General features: G+C 48.0%; 3 protein-coding genes across 14 annotated transcripts in view; 2 read left to right on the forward strand and 1 right to left on the reverse strand.

Annotated features, from left to right (window-relative positions):
- Window positions 1-825: 825 nt before the first annotated feature.
- On the forward strand, window positions 826-11,020 carry snrpb2 (small nuclear ribonucleoprotein polypeptide B2). Of its 2 annotated transcripts, none has more exons than XM_035636181.2 (7): window positions 826-935; window positions 1,350-1,421; window positions 8,826-8,998; window positions 9,070-9,204; window positions 9,854-9,889; window positions 10,122-10,210; window positions 10,708-11,020. In XM_035636181.2, exons 2-7 carry the CDS (start codon window positions 1,358-1,360, stop codon window positions 10,865-10,867), a joined length of 657 nt encoding a protein of 218 aa, XP_035492074.1. In that variant the 5' UTR covers window positions 826-935; window positions 1,350-1,357; the 3' UTR covers window positions 10,868-11,020. The 2 variants fall into 2 exon arrangements, with proteins under 2 accessions (XP_035492074.1, XP_035492075.1); XM_035636182.2 differs by having other exon boundaries at window positions 881-935; window positions 1,331-1,421.
- Window positions 11,021-11,166: 146 nt separating this feature from the next.
- prokr1a (prokineticin receptor 1a) lies at window positions 11,167-15,253 on the forward strand. Its single transcript, XM_035636179.2, has 3 exons — window positions 11,167-11,599; window positions 13,586-14,013; window positions 14,294-15,253. The coding sequence occupies exons 2-3, from the start codon at window positions 13,610-13,612 to the stop codon at window positions 14,988-14,990; spliced, it is 1,101 nt and encodes a 366-aa protein (XP_035492072.1). The 5' UTR covers window positions 11,167-11,599; window positions 13,586-13,609; the 3' UTR covers window positions 14,991-15,253.
- Window positions 15,254-16,144: 891 nt separating this feature from the next.
- Window positions 16,145-23,565, reverse strand: part of aplf (aprataxin and PNKP like factor) — an 8,151-nt gene continuing 730 nt past the window's right edge. For 3 of the 11 annotated variants that reach the window (XM_035637673.2, XM_035637669.2, XM_035637678.2), the window contains exons 2-11: window positions 21,049-21,192; window positions 20,705-20,776; window positions 19,620-19,792; window positions 19,237-19,363; window positions 19,011-19,116; window positions 18,552-18,694; window positions 17,963-18,174; window positions 17,777-17,893; window positions 16,946-16,992; window positions 16,145-16,854 (exon numbers count right to left, since the gene is read on the reverse strand). In XM_035637673.2, the coding sequence (XP_035493566.2) occupies window positions 16,667-16,854; window positions 16,946-16,992; window positions 17,777-17,893; window positions 17,963-18,174; window positions 18,552-18,694; window positions 19,011-19,116; window positions 19,237-19,363; window positions 19,620-19,792; window positions 20,705-20,776; window positions 21,049-21,141 (1,278 nt within the window). In that variant the 5' untranslated portion in view covers window positions 21,142-21,192 and the 3' untranslated portion in view covers window positions 16,145-16,666. The other 8 variants (XM_035637671.2, XM_035637674.2, XM_035637675.2 and 5 more) reach the window with 8 other exon arrangements.

Raw genomic sequence — 23,565 nt, forward strand, 5'->3', positions numbered from 1 at the left:
TGACCTGCTTGGCCTGTCACGTTAATTATATTATCGACTTATCCTATGATACATGAATATGAATAACTTTTATTGACCTCATTAACAGCCGTTGTGTATACATGTGAGAATAAGATAAGATAAGATAAGATAAACCTTTACTCGTCCCACAATGGGGAAATGTGGTCGTTACAGCAGCACAGTGGATAGAATATAGCAGAAATAGAAGAATATACAAAGAAATTTAAAGAAATTTTAAAAAGCAGTATGTGTGTACAAAATATCCAGGAGCAAAAGTTGCACATGGAGAATAAGGTATGACCAAACTAACATCAAAGACAGTTCAGCTGCTTCTGTCCTCCCGTCTGTTCTCGTCGTATGTTTCATAAATCACTGCTTTGGTCCATAAAATGTCACAGATATGGATTTCTTAGTATTTTTCTAAAATGTTGGATGACATCTCTCTCAGCAGCAACACAACTCGTGTAGGACCAAGATGCTGCGAGCTTACATGATTCAGTATCAAAAAAATGGTCTAAAAATGACGATAATATAATCTATTGCAATCATTTCGGGGACAATATACCGTGCAACAAAAAGTAGTAATGGTGAAGAGGCCTAGACCTGGCTGCCATCAGTCAGATGACATCACATCATGACCTTTCACCTCATGACCAGTCCTCGGACGCTCAGTTCAGGGTCACAGGTCATTGTAGTTCTTCTCTTTGTCCTGGTGTTTCTGTCCACTGGTGAGAAACTGTGTCATTTTTTTTGAAAAGTGATCTTCAGTATGTTTCTTTATAAAACCCTGCAGTTCTCCTCCTGACCTGCAGGGGCGGTGTCGGGGCGAGCGGCCCTTAAAGCAGCAGCAGCAGCAGCAGAGAGTTTCCTGTTGTACATGAGTGAGAAGTGACGAGACGAGACGAGACGAAAGAGAAGAGAAGAGAAGAGAAGAGGTGAGTTCGTCTCTTTATTCACTCAAACGGGTTTTATCGGGTTGACTCCGGAGCCCGGCGGCTCACCGGCACCGGCACCGGGACGTGCTCGTGTGAAGGCCGCGGTTCTTAGACGCAACGACAGCGGTTATGTTGAAAGCTAACTGACGCTAAGCTAACGTTATGAATGACTGACTGACGGGAAGCTAACGCATGCTAACTAACGTTAGCTCGATGAAGACGCGGTGAAACGATGATCCGCTCGGATGAATCCAATTAGATGAATTTTATCTTCGTCAAACATCAAAGGAAGAAGCGGTTTCATATCTCGAGCAGTGTCACGTGTCTTCAGTCTAACTGAAGAAAGGTCCTCTCACCTGGGTCAGCCTGAGTGACCTCTGACCCCTGACCCACAGTGTGACGTGTCTCCCTCAGGCTGAACCATGGACATCAGACCAAACCACACGATCTACGTCAACAACATCAATGACAAAGTGAAGAAGGAGGGTGAGTGATGGAGAGAGAGAGAGAGTGATGGAGAGAGAGAGAGAGAGAGTGATGGAGAGAGAGAGAGAGAGAGTGATGGAGAGATTTGATTAGAGGTAGAGTGATGGGGAGAGAGAGAGTGATGAGAGAGAGAGACTGAGTGATGGAGAGAGACTGAGTGATGGAGAGAGAGTGAGTGAGTGAGTGATGGAGAGAGAGTGATGGAGAGAGAGAGAGTGAGTGAGTGATGAGAGAGAGAGAGAGTGAGAGATGGAGAGAGAGTGAGAGAGAGTGATGGAGAGAGAGAGAGAGAGAGAGTGATGGAGAGATTTGATTAGAGGGAGAGTGATTGGGAGAGAGAGAGTGATGAGAGAGAGAGACTGAGTGATGGAGAGAGACTGAGTGATGGAGAGAGAGTGATGGAGAGAGAGAGAGAGAGTGAGTGATGAGAGAGAGAGACTGAGTGATGGAGAGAGAGTGAGTGAGTGATGGAGAGAGAGTGATGGAGAGAGAGAGAGTGAGTGAGTGATGAGAGAGAGAGAGACTGAGTGATGGAGAGAGAGTGAGTGAGTGATGGAGAGAGAGTGATGGAGAGAGAGAGAGTGAGTGAGTGATGAGAGAGAGAGACTGAGTGATGGAGAGAGAGTGAGTGAGTGATGGAGAGAGAGTGAGTGAGTGATGGAGAGAAAGAGAGATGGAGAGAGAGAGTGAGTGATGGAGAGAGAGTGATGGAGAGAGAGAGAGAGTGATGGAGAGAGAGAGAGTGTGATGGAGAGAGAGAGAGAGATGGAGAGAGAGAGAGAGATGGAGAGAGAGAGAGAGATGGAGAGAGAGAGAGTGATGGAGAGAGAGAGAGTGATGGAGAGAGAGAGAGAGTGATGGAGAGAGAGAGAGAGAGTGATGGAGAGGGAGAGAGTGAGTGATGGAGAGAGAGAGTGATGGAGAGAGAGAGTGAGTGATGGAGAGAGAGAGAGTGATGGAGAGAGAGAGAGTGAGTGATGGAGAGAGAGTGAGTGATGGAGAGAGAGAGAGTGATGGAGAGAGAGAGAGTGAGTGAGTGAGTGATGGAGAGAGAGAGAGAGTGAGTGATGGAGAGATTTGATTAGAGGGAGAGCGATGGGGAGAGAGAGTGAGTGATGAGAGAGAGAGTGATGGAGAGAGACTGAGTGATGGAGAGAGAGTGAGTGAGTGATGGAGAGAGAGAGAGAGAGTGATGGAGAGAGAGAGAGTGAGTGAGTGATGGAGAGATTTGATTAGAGGGAGAGTGATGGGGAGAGAGAGAGAGTAATGAGAGAGAGAGACTGATGAGAGAGAGAGACTGAGTGATGGAGAGAGACTGAGTGATGGAGAGAGAGAGAGTGAGTGATGGAGAGAGAGTGATGGAGAGAGAGAGGAGAGAGAGAGTGAGTGATGGAGAGAGAGAGAGAGAGTGATGGAGAGAGAGAGAGTGAGTGATGGAGAGAGAGAGAGAGTGATGGAGAGAGAGAGTGATGGAGAGAGAGAGAGAGAGAGAGTGATGGAGAGATTTGATTAGAGGGAGAGTGATGGAGAGAGAGAGAGAGAGTGATGGAGAGAGAGAGTGAGTGATGGAGAGAGAGAGAGAGTGATGGAGAGAGAGAGAGTGATGGAGAGAGACTGAGTGATGGAGAGAGAGTGAGTGAGCGATGGAGAGAGAGAGTGAGTGAGTGATGGAGAGAGAGAGTGAGTGATGGAGAGAGATTTGATTTTTAAAACACAATGTTTATTAAGATTCACCAGAGAACATCACCTCTACAAATGAAATGAGAAAAAAACACACACAACAACATAACAACAGAAAAGCAGAATGAATCAGGTCATAAACAGAGTGAAAGATGAGTTCTCCTCCGTCACTGAACACAGATGTGGTGAAACATCACTGATTCAAAAACTCTTGTCTGTCGTTCATCAGAGAGGAACCTGAAGTCCACTCTCACTCTGACTCTCACCAGAGACACTACATGTTGTCAGAGAGAGAGAGAGACAGAGAGAGAGAGAGAGAGAGAGACACAGAGAGAGAGAGAGAGACACAGAGAGAGAGAGAGACAGAGAGAGAGAGAGAGTGAGTGAGTGATGAGAGAGAGAGAGACTGAGTGATGGAGAGAGAGTGAGTGAGTGATGGAGAGAGAGTGATGGAGAGAGAGAGAGTGAGTGAGTGATGAGAGAGAGAGACTGAGTGATGGAGAGAGAGTGAGTGAGTGATGGAGAGAGAGTGAGTGAGTGATGGAGAGAAAGAGAGATGGAGAGAGAGAGTGAGTGATGGAGAGAGAGTGATGGAGAGAGAGAGAGAGTGATGGAGAGAGAGAGAGTGTGATGGAGAGAGAGAGAGAGATGGAGAGAGAGAGAGAGATGGAGAGAGAGAGAGAGTGATGGAGAGAGAGAGAGTGATGGAGAGAGAGAGAGAGTGATGGAGAGAGAGAGAGAGAGTGATGGAGAGGGAGAGAGTGAGTGATGGAGAGAGAGAGTGATGGAGAGACTGAGTGATGGAGAGAGAGAGTGAGTGATGGAGAGAGAGAGAGTGATGGAGAGAGAGAGAGTGAGTGATGGAGAGAGAGTGAGTGATGGAGAGAGAGAGAGTGATGGAGAGAGAGAGAGTGAGTGAGTGAGTGATGGAGAGAGAGAGAGAGTGAGTGATGGAGAGATTTGATTAGAGGGAGAGCGATGGGGAGAGAGAGTGAGTGATGAGAGAGAGAGTGATGGAGAGAGACTGAGTGATGGAGAGAGAGTGAGTGAGTGATGGAGAGAGAGAGAGAGAGTGATGGAGAGAGAGAGAGTGAGTGAGTGATGGAGAGATTTGATTAGAGGGAGAGCGATGGGGAGAGAGAGTGAGTGATGAGAGAGAGAGTGATGGAGAGAGACTGAGTGATGGAGAGAGAGTGAGTGAGTGATGGAGAGAGAGAGAGAGAGTGATGGAGAGAGAGAGAGTGAGTGAGTGATGGAGAGATTTGATTAGAGGGAGAGTGATGGGGAGAGAGAGAGAGTAATGAGAGAGAGAGACTGATGAGAGAGAGAGACTGAGTGATGGAGAGAGACTGAGTGATGGAGAGAGAGAGAGTGAGTGATGGAGAGAGAGTGATGGAGAGAGAGAGGAGAGAGAGAGTGAGTGATGGAGAGAGAGAGAGAGAGTGATGGAGAGAGAGAGAGTGAGTGATGGAGAGAGAGAGAGAGTGATGGAGAGAGAGAGTGATGGAGAGAGAGAGAGAGAGAGAGTGATGGAGAGATTTGATTAGAGGGAGAGTGATGGAGAGAGAGAGAGAGAGTGATGGAGAGAGAGAGTGAGTGATGGAGAGAGAGAGAGAGTGATGGAGAGAGAGAGAGTGATGGAGAGAGACTGAGTGATGGAGAGAGAGTGAGTGAGCGATGGAGAGAGAGAGTGAGTGAGTGATGGAGAGAGAGAGTGAGTGATGGAGAGAGATTTGATTTTTAAAACACAATGTTTATTAAGATTCACCAGAGAACATCACCTCTACAAATGAAATGAGAAAAAAACACACACAACAACATAACAACAGAAAAGCAGAATGAATCAGGTCATAAACAGAGTGAAAGATGAGTTCTCCTCCGTCACTGAACACAGATGTGGTGAAACATCACTGATTCAAAAACTCTTGTCTGTCGTTCATCAGAGAGGAACCTGAAGTCCACTCTCACTCTGACTCTCACCAGAGACACTACATGTTGTCAGCTCGTGTCAGGACACATTTCATATCTTGTCCTTCTGCTTTTATAGATCCACAGTCTGACCACCCACAACATTCAGCAACTGCCACTTTGTAGCATCTTGTTTTCTGTAGCCAGCACCAAGAATAAAAGCAGTCTCTGTAAACATTTCCCCACAGACTCAAACCTCTTTTTAACAAGTTAAAAAGAGGTTTGAGTCTGTGACAGTCCAGATAACAGTGAACGATGGTCTCCGGGTGTGGACAGAATGGACAGGTGGAGGACACGGTGGATTTATCTTGGACAGAAGGAGATTCACCGCCCGGAGCCCCGTGGAGGATCCTCCACTGCAGGTCTCCAGACCTCTTGTTCACAAGAGTCTCCACACCGGCTCTGTCCCGTGGGAGTCTGTCCTTCCACACCATGTCCTTCCTCCCACCCAGCGTCTTCCTGTGGTCCAGAACACAGTGTCTGTACAAACCTTTCCCAGTTTGCATGTGAAAGTCAGCAGCAGTGTCCGGTGGGTCAGCATGAACACATTGTGAAAAGGAGCATGACGTACTAAAAAACCAATGTCCGGAAAAGGGTCCCCCGAGTCGGGGGCTTCAGTTCCATCAGAATAGTCCTGCAGCATCTCCCTCTCCTCACTGTCCAGTCTGTTCCACTCCTTCAGAATGGTCCTGGTGTGGCGGGCCGACCTCAGGCCCAGCAGGGAGGCCACTGCCTCCGTGTTCTGGAGACCAGGACCAGCAGCCTCCACGATCCCCTCAGGTCTGTCACTCCATCTCCCGTTAGCCTGTCGGTGAGTCCGGGTCTGCTTCCATCGTGGAGATCCAGCCGGGCCCCCCACACCAGAGGCTCCTCCAGGAGCCAGAACAGAGACGCTGCAGGTCCTAGTCTGGACCACTTTAAAGTCTCCACGCTGTAAAAAGTCCTTGATAAAAGTGAGGCAGTTTACACAAAGGGACAAAACCACAGTCCACTAAAAACAATGAAGCATCGAGACCCAGACCTGCTACCCCCCTCAAAATGGTGCTGGCCACCGGCCTCCATACGACATCATCAGTCCCAAATAAAAACCTCTGTAGGAACTGGAGTCTAAAAGCAGCAGTCCGGCTCACTGAGTCCACCAATCCCTGCCCACCCTCCTCCTTTGGCAGGTACAAAACACATTGAGGAGTCCAGTGTAGATCGTTCCAAAAAAACTTTAGGATGATCGACTGGATACTCCTCAAAAGACCAGCAGGGGGCTCCATACATTTCAGTTTGTGCCAGAGGCTGGATGCTACCAAGTTGTTTATGATAAGCACCCTGCCTCTGTATGAGATGTGGGGAAGCAGCCACCTCCATTTATTCAACTTTCCCTCCACTTTGCCCACCACCCCTTCCCAGTTCATTGCTGTGGTTCCCTGATCCCCCAGATAAACCCCCAGGTACTTTAAACCCCCTCTCTGCCAGGCCAACCCACCCGGAAGCTGAGGGAGACCTCCCGCCCATTTCCCCACAGCCAAGGCGTCACTCTTGGCCCAGTTCACTTTGGCCTCTGAGATCTTCTGAAAAGCCTCAACAATGTGTCCTAAGCTATCCACATCGTTTTGACCCTTCGTAAAAACTATGATGTCGTCTGCATAGGCTGACACAGTAAAAGGTGTATCAAACCCAGGTAAAGCCAGGCCATTGATGGATGAGCGGACATTGTGCAACATTGGTTCGATAGACAAAGCATATAACATACCCGACATCGAGCAGCCCTGCCTTACCCCCCTGGTCACTTTGAAAGGTTCACACAAACCACCATTAATTTTCAGCACACTCTCAATGTTCTCATACATCACCTTTACCTTGGCCATGAACCCAGGGCTGAGGCCGAACCTTTCAAGCACCTTCCACAGGTACTGGTGCTCAACCCGGTCAAAAGCCTTTTCCTGATCCAATGAAACTAGCCCAGCATCTAAACCCAATGAACCCGAGACGGTCAAATGATCCCAGACTAAAGACACATTGTCAACAATGGACCTGCCGGGCACACAGTAGGTCTGGGTCCTGTGGATGACCCGGTCCATCACCTGCTTCAGCCGGGAGGACAGGACCTTGGACAGTTTGTAGTCCGAACACAGCAGAGAGACCGGCCTCAAGTTCTTTATGTCCATCAGGTCTTTCTTAGGGAGGAGGGTCAACACCGCCCTCCTGCTGCTCTGCGGAAGCGAGCAGTCCCCAAAACATTCGGTGAACACATCCATAATGTCTGTTTTCAGTTCCTCCCAGAAAGTCTTGTAGAACTCTGGGGGGAGACCATCGATGCCAGGGGCTTTACCCCCCTGCATGCTCTGTAGTGATCTGAAAACCTCCTCTTCAGTCAGGGGCCCCTCCAGCTCCCGGTTGTCGTCCCCTGAAACTGTGGGCAGGCCCCTGCAGAACACGCTGAAGGCCTCGTCATCTTCTGTTTACTCTGTACTGAACAGGTCGGAGTAGAACTCCACGGCTCTCTCCCTGATCTGCGTCGCCGTGGTGACCTGCTGTCCTCCCGCCGAACGCAGCGCGTTGATCATTCTGCTCCGTCCATTCTTCTTCTCCAGGCTGAAGAAAAACTTTGTCGGTGAGTCCATCAGCGCAGCGCTCTTGAAACGGGACCGAATCAGAGCCCCCTGTGACTTCAAACCCAGTAGGTTTGCCAAGACGGCCTTTCCTTTCCAGAGGTCGTCAACACAGCCTTCATTCCCAGCGGACTCAGCAGAACTCTGCAGGTCCACAATGGTCTTTTCTAGATCTTGCATAGACTTGGTAATGTCCCGAGAAACATTGAGAGTGTTCTGTTGACAAAGCTGCTTGATGTCAGTTTTCCCCCGGTCCCACCACAGCCTCGGTGAACTAAATTCTCCCCGTCTGTCCCTAAAACCTTTCCAAAAGAAAATGAAAACATCCCTAAAGTGCGCATCCAAAAGCAAAGCAGTGTTAAAAGGCCAATATGCAGATCTGCTTTTTATGGTAGCAAAATATACATCGCAAGACACACATGAATGATCAGAAAACCAACAGGTGATATAGTGCACCCCCTAACAACATTAAGATGGTGCGTTAAAACAGTAAAACCTGTCTAATCTAGCCATAGAGAAACAATGTTCCCTGCCATGAACCCATGTGTACCGCTTCTGCGCATCATCACTAGTGCAGTTAAAATCTCCCCTTAAAAACAAATACTCCTCTGGGTCACACTCACTCAAAACCCGACCGAGCTCGTTCAAAAAAAGAACTCTATCAGGTCCCGAGTTTGGAGCGTAAACTGAGTGAGTGAGTGATGGAGAGAGAGAGAGTGAGTGAGTGACAGAGAGAGAGAGAGTGAGTGAGTGGGTGAGTGATGGATGGATGGAGTGATGGATGGAGTGAGTGATGGAGTGAGTGAGTGATGGAGAGAGAGAATGATTGAGTGATGGAGTGAGTGAGTGATGGAGAGAGAGAGTGAGTGAGTGATAGATAGAGAGAGTGATCGAGTGATGAGAGAGTGAGTGAGTGACAGAGCGAGAGAGTGAGTGAGTGAGTGATGGAGTGAGTGATGGAGTGAGTGAGTGATGGAGAGATGGAGAGAGAGAGAGAGAGTGTGAGTCAATGATAGAGAGAGTGACTGAGTGAGTGAGAGAGTGAGTGAGTGATGGAGAGAGTGAGTGAGTGAGTGATGGAGCGAGTAATCAATAACGATCGATGAGTTCTGTAGTGAATCACCGTGGTAACGGACCGTCTCTCGCCCCTCAGAGCTGAAGCGCTCGCTCTACGCGCTCTTCTCCCAGTTCGGACAGATCGTCGACATTGTGGCCATGAAGACGGCGAAGATGAGGGGCCAGGCCTTCGTCGTGTTCAAGGAGCTCGCCGCCTCCACCAACGCGCTGCGGCAGCTGCAGGGTTTCCCCTTCTACAACAAGCCCATGGTAGGTCCGTCGCCTCGCACGCGTCTGTAGAGTCTAACGTGGCCGTAACATCGCGTCCTGTTGGTCTCCAGAGGATCCAGTACGCCAAGACTGACTCAGAGGTCATCGCCAAGGTGAAGGGCACGTACGGCGACAAGGAGAAGAAGAAGGACAAGAAGAAGAAAGCTCTGGAACTGGGAACCAACGTCCCGAAGAAACCGGCACCGGTGAGTGACTCCATCAGGCATCGCCTCGTCTGGTCTGTTGGTTCTTCTGACTTAATGCTGCGTTACCAGTTTATCGTTCCAGTATGATCTCAGAATTACAACCTGCGAGCATTACTCACTCTGCTCAGCGACACGTCTGTTACCATGACGACACATTTCAGTCTGTTCACGTCTCTGACGGGAGCTCGTTGTATTTGATCATGTCAGTGGATCAGTTCAAGTGGACGAAAATTTTGTTTTTCAAGGTTGAATCAAGAAAAAAAACTCACTTTTTTATGGTAACATTTAAATGTAGGTGCAAATGTTTTCTTGAGCGTGTCAGGTTTATTTGTTATATGTTATATATGGTTATATATAGTTGATATATGGTTATGTATGTTATATATAGTTGATATATGGTGATATATGGTTATATATAGTTGATATATGTGATATATGGTTATATATAGTTGATATATGTGATATATGGTTATATATAGTTGATATATGTGATATATGGTTTATATTATGTATGTTTGCGTCCATATGAGTGTTTGTCGTGTGTCGTTGTCTGTGTTTGTTTGCTGACATATAAATGTTGGTTGTACAGATTAAACAGAATAGATATATTCTACAGTAACGAGATGATTCTTCTGTTTCCTGTTCACAGGGATCAGTGGCTCCTGTTCACTCGCCCACCGTCCAGGTGAGACACCACATCACCACCAGTCTGTAGGTCTCTAACAGTCGGGACGAGTCTACACTGAATAAGAACATGTGGTCGTCCACTGAGTCCTTACATGTGATTGAATCTGCTAACTGTCAACACCAAGTGACTCGGACTGGAACTGCAGCGTTAAAGATCCGCTGTTGTTTTATTCATCTGGAAAAAGTCAAAAGTTTTTTCTGTGTGAAAGAATCTTGTGTTTCCTCGTCAGGTCCCCGACAACCCGCCCAACTACATCCTGTTCCTCAGCAACCTGCCGGAGGAGACCAACGAGATGATGCTGTCCATGCTGTTCAACCAGTGAGTCGTGCTGCCTTCACTGTTCCTGGGACAAAATCCTCTCACCGAAGGGTGACGAGGTCCGGTGACACAGTTCCTCCATGAACGTCCAGCATCTCAAGACAAATGAGACGTTTCTGTGAAGCTGCTCTCCTGTGACCTCCGACCTTCAATGTTCTGTCACGATAATCTGCTCTGCTCATAACAATACAAAGAGTGTTGGTAGAGCGAGATGGTCACTGTTGTTTTACAGTGAGCTGCCTCAAACAGATCATGTGACTCTGCTTCACTTCATCTGATCATCACAGAAAGAATATTCACGCAATATGTTTGAAAAAGAAATCTTTTATTTATGTTGTGTTACGTCTTGTATATATATACACACACACATATATATATAAATATATATGTGTTATTTATTGGTAAATTAACCAATGGATTAATCGACTACACAGAAAAGAATCGTTAGTCTCGTCTCACTGTCCCGTCTCACTGTCCCGTCTCACTGTCCCCTGCAGGTTCCCTGGGTTCAAAGAGGTGCGACTGGTTCCGGGGAAACACGACATCTCGTTCGTGGAGTTTGAGAGCGACGGCCAGGCGGGCGTGGCCAAAGACGCTCTGCAGGGCTTCAGGATCACAGCCACCTGCGCCATGAAGATCACCTTCGCCAAGAAGTAGTTACCTCACTGTGACCTCACTGTGACCTCAGACTGGGGGGGGGGGGGCGTGTACATTCAACTGTGATGGTTTTGTTTTTTTGATGAGATGAATTCTTTGGTCTCTGACCTGCGTCTTGTTTTGTAAAATAAAAAATAAACGTTTTTTTACATAGTTTTTCTCTCAGACATGATTTTATCTGCTGATTCCTCACAACAAACATGATGTTATGAAATTATTAATTATTACTGTCATGTGGAGTCTGTCTGTCTGAGGGAGGGGGCGGGGCCAGAGTGGTAACCAACCGTCTTCACCAATAACATCCTTAACCTCAGGCCACACGCACAGACACACGCACGCACACACGCACGCACACGAATCACCTGTGAGCCAAAGAAAACTACTCTACTGGAATAAGCCCCGCCCACAGCGTGTCTTTACATTTACCCAGTCTGATGATGACTCCACCCACGTGATTAGGGGGCGTTAGCTATAATATAAACTTCATGACGGTTTGAAACGTGAGGTGACGTCATGAGTCACGTTTAACACTTGAAATGAGTTTTAATAAAAGTGATATTAAAACATTTACTGAGTCACGTGGTTCAAAACCTCCAGTACCTTCACTGACCTCCAAAGAACACAGGACATCTGAACACTGTGTGCGTGCGTGTGTGTTTGTGTGCGTGTGTGTGTGTGTGACGTCGTGAACGCGCCTCGCGGTCCCGTCAGTCGCCGCAGCAGCAGCTTCAGGTCTGTGTCACGTCTCTTTATTATTTTTATCATAATGTTGAATATAGTTTTCATGCTCGAGGTTGCTTCCCGCTCAATCCGCCACTTTCACAACTTCACTTGTGAAATATCTGAACTTGTTTGAAGATTTTGAATCGGATCACTTACCTTCGTGTTCCGCACGTCAGTGTAGTTTATGACACCACGTTATGGATGAATATTAAACAGTGAAAACAGTTTGATTAAATACATATTGTTGTAATAAATCCATCAATCAGTCGAGTTATTGATCACACACAGACATGAGATCAATTCTTATTTTTTAATCTTTCGTTTGTTGATTTTTCTGGAAAACGACTTTTTAATCTGATGTGACGTCATCCGACCTGCGGAAGGTTGGTCCGAGGTTATTGGTCAGATGTGAGATGATGTCATCTGATATGATTGACAGGAACTAGATGTAGTTTATGGAGTTGATGCTCCACGACGCAGACGAAGCAGAAAACATGGAGACGCAACATTCCTCAACCTGAGGACGATTCTGACGAGTTTAACACGAGCTCTCGACTTGTGACTGGTCTTCATCCTAACTGACTGTATAAAAGGATGATCAGAGACTGTATATGAAGACGATCACTGACTGTATATGAAGACGATCACTGACTGTATATGAAGACGATCACTGACTGTATATGAAGACGATCAGTGACTGTATATGAAGACGATCACTGACTGTATATGAAGACGATCAGTGACTGTATATAAAGACGATCAGAGACTGTATATGAAGACGATCACTGACTGTATATGAAGACGATCACTGACTGTATATGAAGACGATCACTGACTGTATATGAAGACGATCAGTGACTGTATATAAAGACGATCAGTAACTGTATATAAAGACGATCAGTGACTGTATATAAAGATGATCAGTGACTGTATATAAAGATGATCAGTGACTGTATATAAAGACGATCACTGACTGTATATGAAGACGATCAGTGACTGTATATAAAGACGATCAGAGACTGTATATGAAGACGATCAGAGACTGTATATGAAGACGATCAGTGACTGTATATGAAGACGATCAGAGACTGTATATGAAGACGATCACTGACTGTATATGAAGACGATCACTGACTGTATATGAAGACGATCAGAGACTGTATATAAAGATGATCACTGACTGTATATAAAGACAATCAGCGAATGTATATAAAGACAATCAGAGACTGTATATAAAGACGACCAGCGACTGTATATAAAGACGATCACTGACTGTATATAAAGACGATCACTGACTGTATATAAAGACGATCACTGACTGTATATAAAGACGATCACTGACTGTATATAAAGACGATCAGTGACTGTATATAAAGACGATCAGAGACTGTATATAAAGACGATCAGTGACTGTATATAAAGACGATCACCGACTGTATATAAAGACGATCACCGACTGTATATAAAGACGATCACCGACTGTATATAAAGACGATCAGTGACTGTATATGAAGACGATCACTGACTGTATATGAAGACGATCACTGACTGTATTTGAAGACGATCACTGACTGTATATACAGACGATCACTGACTGTATATGAAGACGATCACTGACTGTATATAAAGACGATCACTGACTGTATATACAGACGATCAGTGACTGTATATAAAGACGATCAGAGACTGTATATAAAGACGATCAGTGACTGTATATAAAGACGATCAGAGACTGTATATAAAGACGATCACTGAATGTATATAAAGATGATCACCGACTGTATATAAAGACGATCACCGACTGTATATACAGACGATCACTGACTGTATATGAAGACGATCACTGACTGTATATAAAGACGATCACTGACTGTATATACAGACGATCACTGACTGTATATACAGACGATCACTGACTGTATATAAAGACGATCACTGACTGTATATACAAATTTCTTTCACTCTGGATATAACGTGTTTTCTCAAAACCTTTAGACTAAATTCTGAGCTTGATCCAAAATGGCCGACCTGACCAACAGCAGCTCAGACTACTTCCTGGACTACGAGGTTCCTGCGGACCAGGTCCCGGACACCACGCGAGGCCGGCCCTTCTTCGTGGCCTCCCTGGTCATCGCGGTGGTGCTGGTGGGCATCATGTTGGTGTGTGGAGCAGGAAACTGTCTGTTCATCGGCAGCCTCGCTCGCTACAAGCAGCTCCGGAGCCTGACCAACCTGCTGATCGCTAACCTGGCCGTGTCCGACGTGCTGGTGGCGGCCGTGTGCTGTCCCTTCCTGCTCGACTACTACGTGGTGAAGCAGCTGTCGTGGGACCACGGCCTGCTGCTCTGCGCCGCCACCAACTACCTGCGCACCGTCTCGCTCTACGTGTCCACCAACGCGCTGCTCGCCATCGCCGTGGACCGGTGAGTTCACCTGCACCTGAACCCAACACAGCGGGTCCACGGGAATCTCCGGTGTCAGTATTTGTTTTTTAGTCTTAGTTCCATTGTTTTGTTTCCAAAATATCCCAAATATTACGAAACAGAATTCAATTTCTATTTTGGGTTCATGTTGGTGTCACTGATACTGAGGTTCGTCCTCTGAGGAGCAGGAGTACGATCGGTGAGGAGCTGAGAGCCGGTGGTTTTGAACACTTTGCTCTACCCCGTCGTGAGGTCTGACCCACAGTCTTTGTGTCTGCAGGTACGTGGCCATCCTCCACCCGCTGAGGCCTCGCATGCAGCGCCGGACGGCGTGCTGCGTCATCCTGACCATTTGGATCGTCCCCATCTTCATCTCCGTCCCTTCGGCCTACATGGCCTCCGAGACGCCGTACGCACACGTGGGAGGTCACGCCCACAAGACCTTCTGCGCTCAGATCTGGCCCGTGGACCAGCAGGTCTACTACCGCTCGTACTTCCTCCTCATCTTCGCCCTGGAGTTCGTGGGCCCCGTGACCGTCATGGCCGTCTGCTACGTCCAGATCTGCAGGGAGCTGTGGTTCAAGGACGTCCCGGGGTTCCAGACAGAGCAGATCCTGAAAAGGCTCCAGAGGCGTCGAAGGACGGTGGTGGTGCTGATTCTAGTGCTGGTCGCCTACGTCCTGTGTTGGGCGCCGTACTACGGCTTTGCCCTGCTGCGGGACTTCTACCCCACCCTCATCTCCAGGGACAGGAACTCCCTGGTGGCCTTCTACGTCATCGAGTGCATCGCCATGAGCAACGGGGTTATCAACACCCTCTGCTTCGTGAGTGTCCGCAACAACGCCAAGCGCCTGAAGAGGGCAGGCAAGTTCCCGCTGAGGCTGGTGACCTTCGTGGCGGCCAAGTCTGTGGACGAGGGCGAGGCTCGGACGTCCTCCCTCCGCGTGACGGAGGATGCTGAGGGGGCTCGGAGGTAACACCAACGTGGGAGGGTTCAAACAGCAGGAGGCGAGTTTCACGTGTCCAGAGACGAAACGATCTGATGGACGATCTCACTCAGTTCTCCCACAAACTAACAGGAACCTGAAGTGGATTCAGGTGATTTTTCTTCTCTACTGCTCCTTGACCTCAGTGGAAAAGGTCATGAGGTCAAAGGTTAAAGGAGGATTCATCTATGAATTAAATTTATTATTATTATTATTATTATTATTATTATTATTATTATCCGACTCCACTGACACTAAACGACGTCATGTGACGGTGGATGTTGTTGATGTGACGTTGTGGTGAAACAACACATTTCTGAAGATGAACTACAAAAACCTCAGCGGCTCCATCAACATGTTTCAGGGTTTTTATGATTCATATGTAACAGTAACTTACATCTGGGTCATATTCATACTCTTCTTCTTCTGTTACTTCAGATTGAATCGTTTACATTCGTTCATGACGCGTCACATTAAATATCTCTGCCCCAATGAATTGTGGGTCTATATCTCCTGCAGGAAGCTGCAGTGTGTCCTCTGCTAAAGGAGAAAGGAAAGGAAGCATTGAAGCTCCTTTCCTAAGCACTTAGAGAATGTGAACATCATCAATGGCTGAAACACTTCAGGGAAACTTCCTGAGCAAATTTAGTTAAAGAGTTTCGTTCCTGAACAAAGTTAAATTGTTAAAACATGTTTTCCTTTTCCATCGCTCGTCACGTGTCGTTGACTTAGACTGTGACGTTACACCGCCGCCTCCAGGGGACGACCTCGGGTCAGACGTGATGTCACGTTTTGTTTCCTCGCGTGTCGACTGTACTGACCAGCAGAGGGCAACTCTGACAACGGGACTTGACCTATAACGTCAGTAAACGATGGTCCACATCACGTAGTTACAGAGCTTTGATGTTGTGTAAAAATGTTTGTATCATGAAATATATATATATATAAAATATGTAGTGTTTATAGTTTAGATCATAAACGTTTGTGCAGGTTCTGCTTTGTCCCTTCGATCCTTTTCTTTTCCTCCGACGTGGTCAGTTTGACTCTGTGACAAGATGGGGCAACCAAGAAGAAACCTGATTGGTCTAACAGAGACACCGAGACGTTCATCTCTGGTTACATCATCAGCACAACCGATGAGTCTCTTGAGTAAAAAAAATGAATGTACTTTATTTTCAAAAAGACAAAGTTACAAGACAGGAAGTGAAACTCCCAGAGAGCATTGCTGCGGAGGAACGTCCACAGTCACAGGGACACGTTTCTCCTGACTTCAGTCGGAGACCCTGAACGTGTCACTGTGGAATCAACAAGGAGATTTAATGTTCATCACACGTCTTCAAACCAGAAGAAAACAGGAAGTGGAGCAGGAAGAGAAATAAAACCTGAAGAAGTAAACGTGTCTGAAGGTTCTCATGGATTATTAAGATCAAACGTTCCTTCTCTTTATGAACGTGAACATTATGGTTGAACTCTTCTCTTCGACCGACCGTGACAACCGGTTGTTTGGCTTCTCGTTGCCATGACGAAACCTGCAAACACACCGCTCTGCTTTTTTTCCCCCGTTTGCAGCAGGAAGCGACTTCAAAGAGAAAGAAGAAGAAGAAGAAGTGAGGAATGTGGTGAAGAGACGCGAGGAGCCGAGAGCTCGGGAGTCAGATTCCTGTCAACTACTTCCTCCTCTTCAGGAACAGCTGAGCTTCTCTCTGAAGTCTCTTCACGTCCTCCTCGCCGCTGTCGTCTAAGTCCGGAGGGACGTAGTCCGAGTCGCTGCCCGCGTCCTCGCTGTCGTCGTCGATGAAACTGTCCTCGTCCTCCTCGTGGGCGGGGCTCCGTGTGGCAGCACGTGTGGCGCGAGCTGCAGAGACGTGATCAGAATCTGTCAGAGTGAATCTGACGTGAAGTGTTGTTGTGTTGTCGTTGTTGTTGTTTTGTGGTGGTGAACTCACCCGGTCTCTGTGTGTGTCTGTATTCTTTCCTGTGAAGAGGATTTTTCCTGCGATAGAAGCAAAGTCAAATGTAATAAAGAAGGTCAAAGGTCAAAACCAACCAACCACGTTCTCTCATTATCGACCTTCATCAGTCTGTTCACTTCCTGTACCAGCCAGCCACTGGTTAGTTAAGCTTAGCTTAGCATAGGGATCATGAAGACACAGAACAGTTCACACTCCTTTCCTGTTAGCTTCAGAAAGAGCCATGCTAGCTGTTTATTGTACAGTCTTAATGCTAAGCTAACTGGCAGCTGGCTGCAGCTTCAGATTTAAACCCCGCCCACTTGTGAAGTTGTGACCTGAGCATTTGGAGCATCCTTTGGTGACGGGCCGCGGCTAGCTCAGCACGCTAGCTGACAGACCGGTAAGTAAACAGCTGCTAATGCTAACGTTAGCTATGTAGCGATAGCAGAAATGAACATGAAGCAGCGGCTCTGACGTCAGATCATCGATCTTCATTAACTTATATAGTTATATATATATATATATATATATATATATATATATATATATATATAACTATGTAACTTTATAAGTTCTATATATCTAGTTGTGTTTCCTCTTTATTTCTAAAAAAGTTTATGGTTAAACTTTCGAATATGAATCAGATGCAGAACGTGATCCGGAATTTCGCTCCGACTGTTCAACACAGAATGAACAAAACTTGATTTTGTTGAGACAAGAACTGGATCAGTTCTTCAGCAGCTCGACTGACGAGCAGTCGCCTACTCAGGTTTCCCATCATGCCTTTCACCTGGCAGGACGTACGACAGCGCAGTGACGTCTGACCTGTAGCAGTCGGTGCCATAAGGGCACTCGGGTCGGTCCTCCTCGTCCTCCTTGTCTTCTTCCTCGTGGTCGGGGTCACCGGGGTGACTGCACTCCTGGAAGTGCAGCGGGTTCTTCCTGTGAGGAACAAACCAGCAGGTCAAAGGTCGTAAGGGTCACAGTGATCGGGTGTTTCTGAGGACGCACCTGTAACAGTCCGTCCCGTACGGACACGGAGTCCGGACGCGAGACGAGGAGACGCTGACGGACTTCCTGTTCTCCTTCTCAGATCCACCGAGGGCAGGTGTCGGCATCGCCACGGAGACATCCTCAGTGGGTGTGTCCCCTCCCGTCTCCATGGCGAAGCCTTCAGACTCGTCGCTCACCTGTCGGACGGTCGGTTCCTCTGATGGGTCGTCCTGAATGTCGACATGAGTCTGATCATCATCAACATCATCTTCATCACGACCATAACTCACCCTTCAGTAGAGTATATATACAACACTAGATTATATATACGACACTATAGAGTATATATATGACACTAGAGTATATATACAACAGTAGCGTATATATACAAAACACTTCAGTTGTGTGTATATACGACACTAGAGTATATATACGACACAAGAGTATATGACACTTAAGTTGTGTATATATACGGCAGTAGATAATATATACGACACTTAAGTTGTGTAAATATACGACAGTAGAGTATATATATGACACTTCAGTTGTGTATATATATGAAACTAGAGTTTATAGACGACACGCTGGGTTGACACTTGTCACTCACCTTCCTCGTCTTCTTCTTCCTCGGCCTCTCCTCCTTCTCCTCCTCCTCCTCACTAAGCCCCGCCCCCCCAGGTGAGTCGGTGGCAGGGGGCATGGCCTGTTTGGCTGCAGCAGGTGCTCTACTTCTCTTCACAGTGGACTGAACTGAAACAGAGACCAGAGAAATAATTTAAACATCCCACTGAAATTTAATAATAATATTTAATATATATGATTTTATATGAACACAAAGATTTGAACTGTGACCTGGATTATCTCTATTGATGATCATCCAGGAAGTGTTTTTACTTCCTGTGTTACTGTGATGTCGGCGGGAGAACTTCATGTCATGTTTTATAAGTGGTGTGTGTGTGTGTGTGTGTGTGTGTGTGTGTGTGTGTGTGTGTGTGTGTGTGTGTGTGTGTGTGTGTGTGTGTGTGTGTGTGTGTGTGTGTGTGTGTGCGCGCGCCAGGTGACGTACCTACGCTGCTGTGTGGAGCAGCGACAGCCGCCATCATCCACGCAGGTAAAACTCTGGTCTTCATCGCTCGCTGCTCCTCCTCCACTTCCTGGAACAAAAGAGAAGGCTGCTCTCTTATTGGCCGCCGGCAGGTTTGCCCCTGAATATTGTTGTTTAGAGACTCAACAGACGGATCATATCAGACCTGGATTATTATTTTATTGATGGTTCACTTTGTGAATGAAACCTGATTTAAACTGTCGGGACAGTCTTCTTCTTCCTTCTCCTCCTCTTCCTCCTCATCATGAGGCGGTCCCATATCTGGCTCAGGAGAACAGGGACGTTCCTCCTCTTCCTCCAGTATCTGACTGTTTCTACAGGAATTGACATTTGACAAAAAGATGTTTAAAAATGAATCTTCAACGATTAAAGTCCAGTTTTAAAACGATCAACAGAGGATTATTTGACATGTGATTTCTGATTATTGTCCTTTCAGATACTGGAATATGAATCGTACACGAGCGGCGGCTGTTTCATCGGATAAGGTCGAGGACAGAACCACTCAGACGTTCTGAGATCAAACATCAGACATGTTCATTATTCATGAGATTCATGTCAGGACTGAAGTACCTGATAGGATGCGTGGCTCCGTCCACCTCCTCCACCTCCTCTACCCTGAAGAGCAGCTGTCCCGGCAACAGAGAGAGGATGTCTCCGTCCTGCAGCCGGACCCACGAGTCTCTGCTCAGAGGTCGAGGGTCGTCGCTCAGGGAAGACCGGAGGAAACACGGGTTCAGGTGCGTCTGAAGGTCAAGAGGTTAATCAGTGACCTCTGACCTCAAACCAGCAACTACACAGTCAGTGATCGTCTTTATATGCAGTCAGTGATCGTCTTTATATACAGTCACTGATCGTCTTTATGTACACTCAGTGATCGTCTTTATACACAGTCAGTGATCGTCTTCATATACACTCAGTAATCGTCTTCATATACAGTCACTGATTGTCTTTATGTACACTCAGTGATCGTCTTTATACACAGTCAGTGATCGTCTTTATATGCAGTCAGTGATCGTCTTTATATACAGTCACTGATCGTCTTTATGTACAGTCAGTGATCGTCTTTATACACAGTCAGTAATCGTCTTCATATATAGTCACTGATTGTCTTTATATACAGTCAGTGATCGTCTTTATGTACAGTCGCTGATCGTCTTTATATAGAGTCACTGATCGTCTTTATATAGTCACTGATCGTCTTTATATACAGTCAGTGATCGTCTTTATGTACAGTCGCTGATCGTCTTTATATACAGTCAGTGATCGTCTTCATATACAGTCAGTGATCGTCTTTATGTACAGTCGCTGATCGTCTTTATATACAGTCACTGATCGTCTTTATATAGAGTCACTGATCGTCTTTATATACAGTCACTGATCGTCTTTATATACAATCGCTGATCATCTTTATATACAGTCAGTGATCGTCTTTATATACAGTCAGTGATCGTCTTCATATACACTCAGTAATCGTCTTTATATACAGTCGCTGATCGTCTTTATATACAGTCGCTGATCATCTTCATATACAGTCAGTGATCGTCTTCATATACACTCAGTAATCGTCTTTATATACAGTTGGTGATCGTCTTAATATACAGTCAGTGATCGTCTTCATATACACTCAGTGATCGTCTGTATACACAGTGACTCACAGGTTTGAGGCTCAGTCGTCCTCTCAGGTTCTTCAGCAGTGCGTGCTGTCGGGACACTCTCTTGTCACTGACCTGAGACAATGTGGAGACAAACGAGTCAGAACAGATGTGGATCTACATGTAACTGTCTGGATTCATGGTCTCCAGAGTTTCATCACAGCATCTGTTCCTGCTTGTTTCTATACATTCAACTTCCTGTTTGCATAAATTACAGAATGTAAATGAATCCGATCTGGTACTTGTGATAATTAATAGAGCAACGTTTCATCATCTGCATATCTCAGTTGTTGATGTTCTGATCAATATAGTTGTATGTTCACATGTGATCTCTGACGAGGACTCACTCCCAGGAACGGGCCCCGGCCCAGCACCGTCTCTCCCAGCGGCAGCTGCACGGGGGCGCCGCCGGCCACCGGGATGAGGTGGAAGTCGGACATGTCCTCAGGTCACCGGAGACATCAACAACAACAACACGAGAAGGAACCGATCTGAGAGAAAGAGAAACAAGAGAAACGATCGTCAGTCAAAAACCCACCGCCCGGGAGAGAACCCACCGCCCGGGAGGGAACCCACCGCCTGAGGGAGAGAACCCACCGCCTGAGGGAGAGAACCCACCACCGGGGAGGGAACCCACCGCCTGAGGGAGAGAACCCACCACCTGAGGGAGAGAACCCACCACCGGGGAGGGAACCCACCGCCTGAGGGAGAGAACCCACCACCGGGGAGGGAACTCACCGCCTGAGGGAGAGAACTCACCGCCTGAGGCAGAGAACTCACCACCCGGGAGAGAACCCACCACCGGGGAGAGAACCCACCGCCTGAGGGAGAGAACTCCCCGCCTGAGGGAGAGAACTCACCGCCTGAGGGAGAGAACCCACCACCGGGGAGAGAACTCACCGCCTGAGGGAGAGAACTCACCGCCTGAGGGAGAGAACCCACCGCCTGAGGGAGAGAACCCACCACCGGGGAGGGAACTCACCACCTGGGAGAGAACCCACCACCTGAGGGAGAGAACTCACCACCGGGGAGGGAACCCACCGCCTGAGGGAGAGAACTCACCGCCTGAGGCAGAGAACTCACCACCCGGGAGAGAACCCACCACCGGGGAGAGAACCCACCACCTGAGGGAGAGAACTCACCACCGGGGAGAGAACTCACCGCCTGAGGGAGAGAACTCACCGCCTGAGGGAGAGAACTCACCACCTGAGGGAGAGAACCCACCACCTGAGGGAGAGAACTCACCACCGGGGAGAGAACTCACCGCCTGAGGGAGAGAACTCACCGCCTGAGGGAGAGAACCCACCGCCTGAGGGAGAGAACCCACCGGGGAGAGAACTCACCGCCTGAGGGAGAGAACTCACCGCCTGAGGCAGAGAACTCACCACCCGGGAGAGAACCCACCACCGGGGAGAGAACCCACCACCTGAGGGAGAGAACTCACCACCGGGGAGAGAACTCACCGCCTGAGGGAGAGAACTCACCACCTGAGGGAGAGAACTCACCACCGGGGAGAGAACTCACCGCCTGAGGGAGAGAACTCACCACCTGAGGGAGAGAACCCACCACCTGAGGGAGAGAACTCACCACCGGGGAGAGAACTCACCGCCTGAGGGAGAGAACCCACCGCCTGAGGGAGAGAACTCACCACCTGAGGGAGAGAACTCACCACCTGAGGGAGAGAACTCACCACCGGGGAGAGAACTCACCGCCTGAGGGAGAGAACTCACCGCCTGAGGGAGAGAACTCACCGCCTGAGGGAGAGAACTCACCACCGGGGAGAGAACTCACCACCTGAGGGAGAGAACTCACCGCCTGAGGGAGAGAACTCACCACCTGAGGGAGAGAACTCACCGCCTGAGGGAGAGAACTCACCACCTGAGGGAGAGAACTCACCACCTGAGGGAGAGAACTCACCGCCTGAGGGAGAGAACTCACCACCTGAGGGAGAGAACTCACCGCCTGAGGGAGAGAACTCACCGCCTGAGGGAGAGAACCCACCGCCTGAGGGAGAGAACTCACAGCCTGAGGGAGAGAACCCACCGCCTGAGGGAGAGAACCCACCACCTGAGGGAGAGAACTCACCACCTGAGGGAGAGAACCCACCGCCTGAGGGAGAGAACTCACAGCCTGAGGGAGAGAACCCACCGCCTGAGGGAGAGAACCCACCACCTGAGGGAGAGAACTCACCGCCTGAGGGAGAGAACTCACCGCCGGGGAGAGAACTCACCGCCTGAGGGAGAGAACTCACCGCCTGAGGGAGAGAACCCACCACCTGAGGGAGAGAACTCACCGCCTGAGGGAGAGAACTCACCGCCTGAGGGAGAGAACCCACCACCTGAGGGAGAGAACCCACCACCTGAGGGAGAGAACCCACCACCTGAGGGAGAGAACTCACCACCTGAGGGAGAGAACCCACCGCCTGAGGGAGAGAACTCACCGCCTGAGGGAGAGAACTCACCGCCTGAGGGAGAGAACCCACCGGGGAGGGAGCTCACCGCCGGGGAGAGAACTCACCGCCTGAGGGAGAGAACCCACCGGGGAGGGAGCTCACCGCCGGGGAGAGAACTCACCGCCTGAGGGGGAGAACGTACAAGTGTCCGAGGACTGAAACTCACAAACTACCGCTTCGACAACACAATTCAAAACTTCCGGGAAGCAGCGGAGCATGCGCAGTACAGCACCCGCAGGTTCACGACAGATTCAACGAACCCGCTCCGGAAATATCTACATTTCAAATGTTCCTGTTCAATATGGAAATATTTGTGTTGATAAACTAAATCTCAAGACGGTTTATGTATGAGTCGATAACACTCTTCAGATCGGCATATACAATATACAATATACTATATACTATATACTAT

Source organism: Scophthalmus maximus, chromosome 8, assembly GCF_022379125.1.
Source record: "Scophthalmus maximus strain ysfricsl-2021 chromosome 8, ASM2237912v1, whole genome shotgun sequence".
NCBI lineage: Eukaryota > Metazoa > Chordata > Actinopteri > Pleuronectiformes > Scophthalmidae > Scophthalmus > Scophthalmus maximus.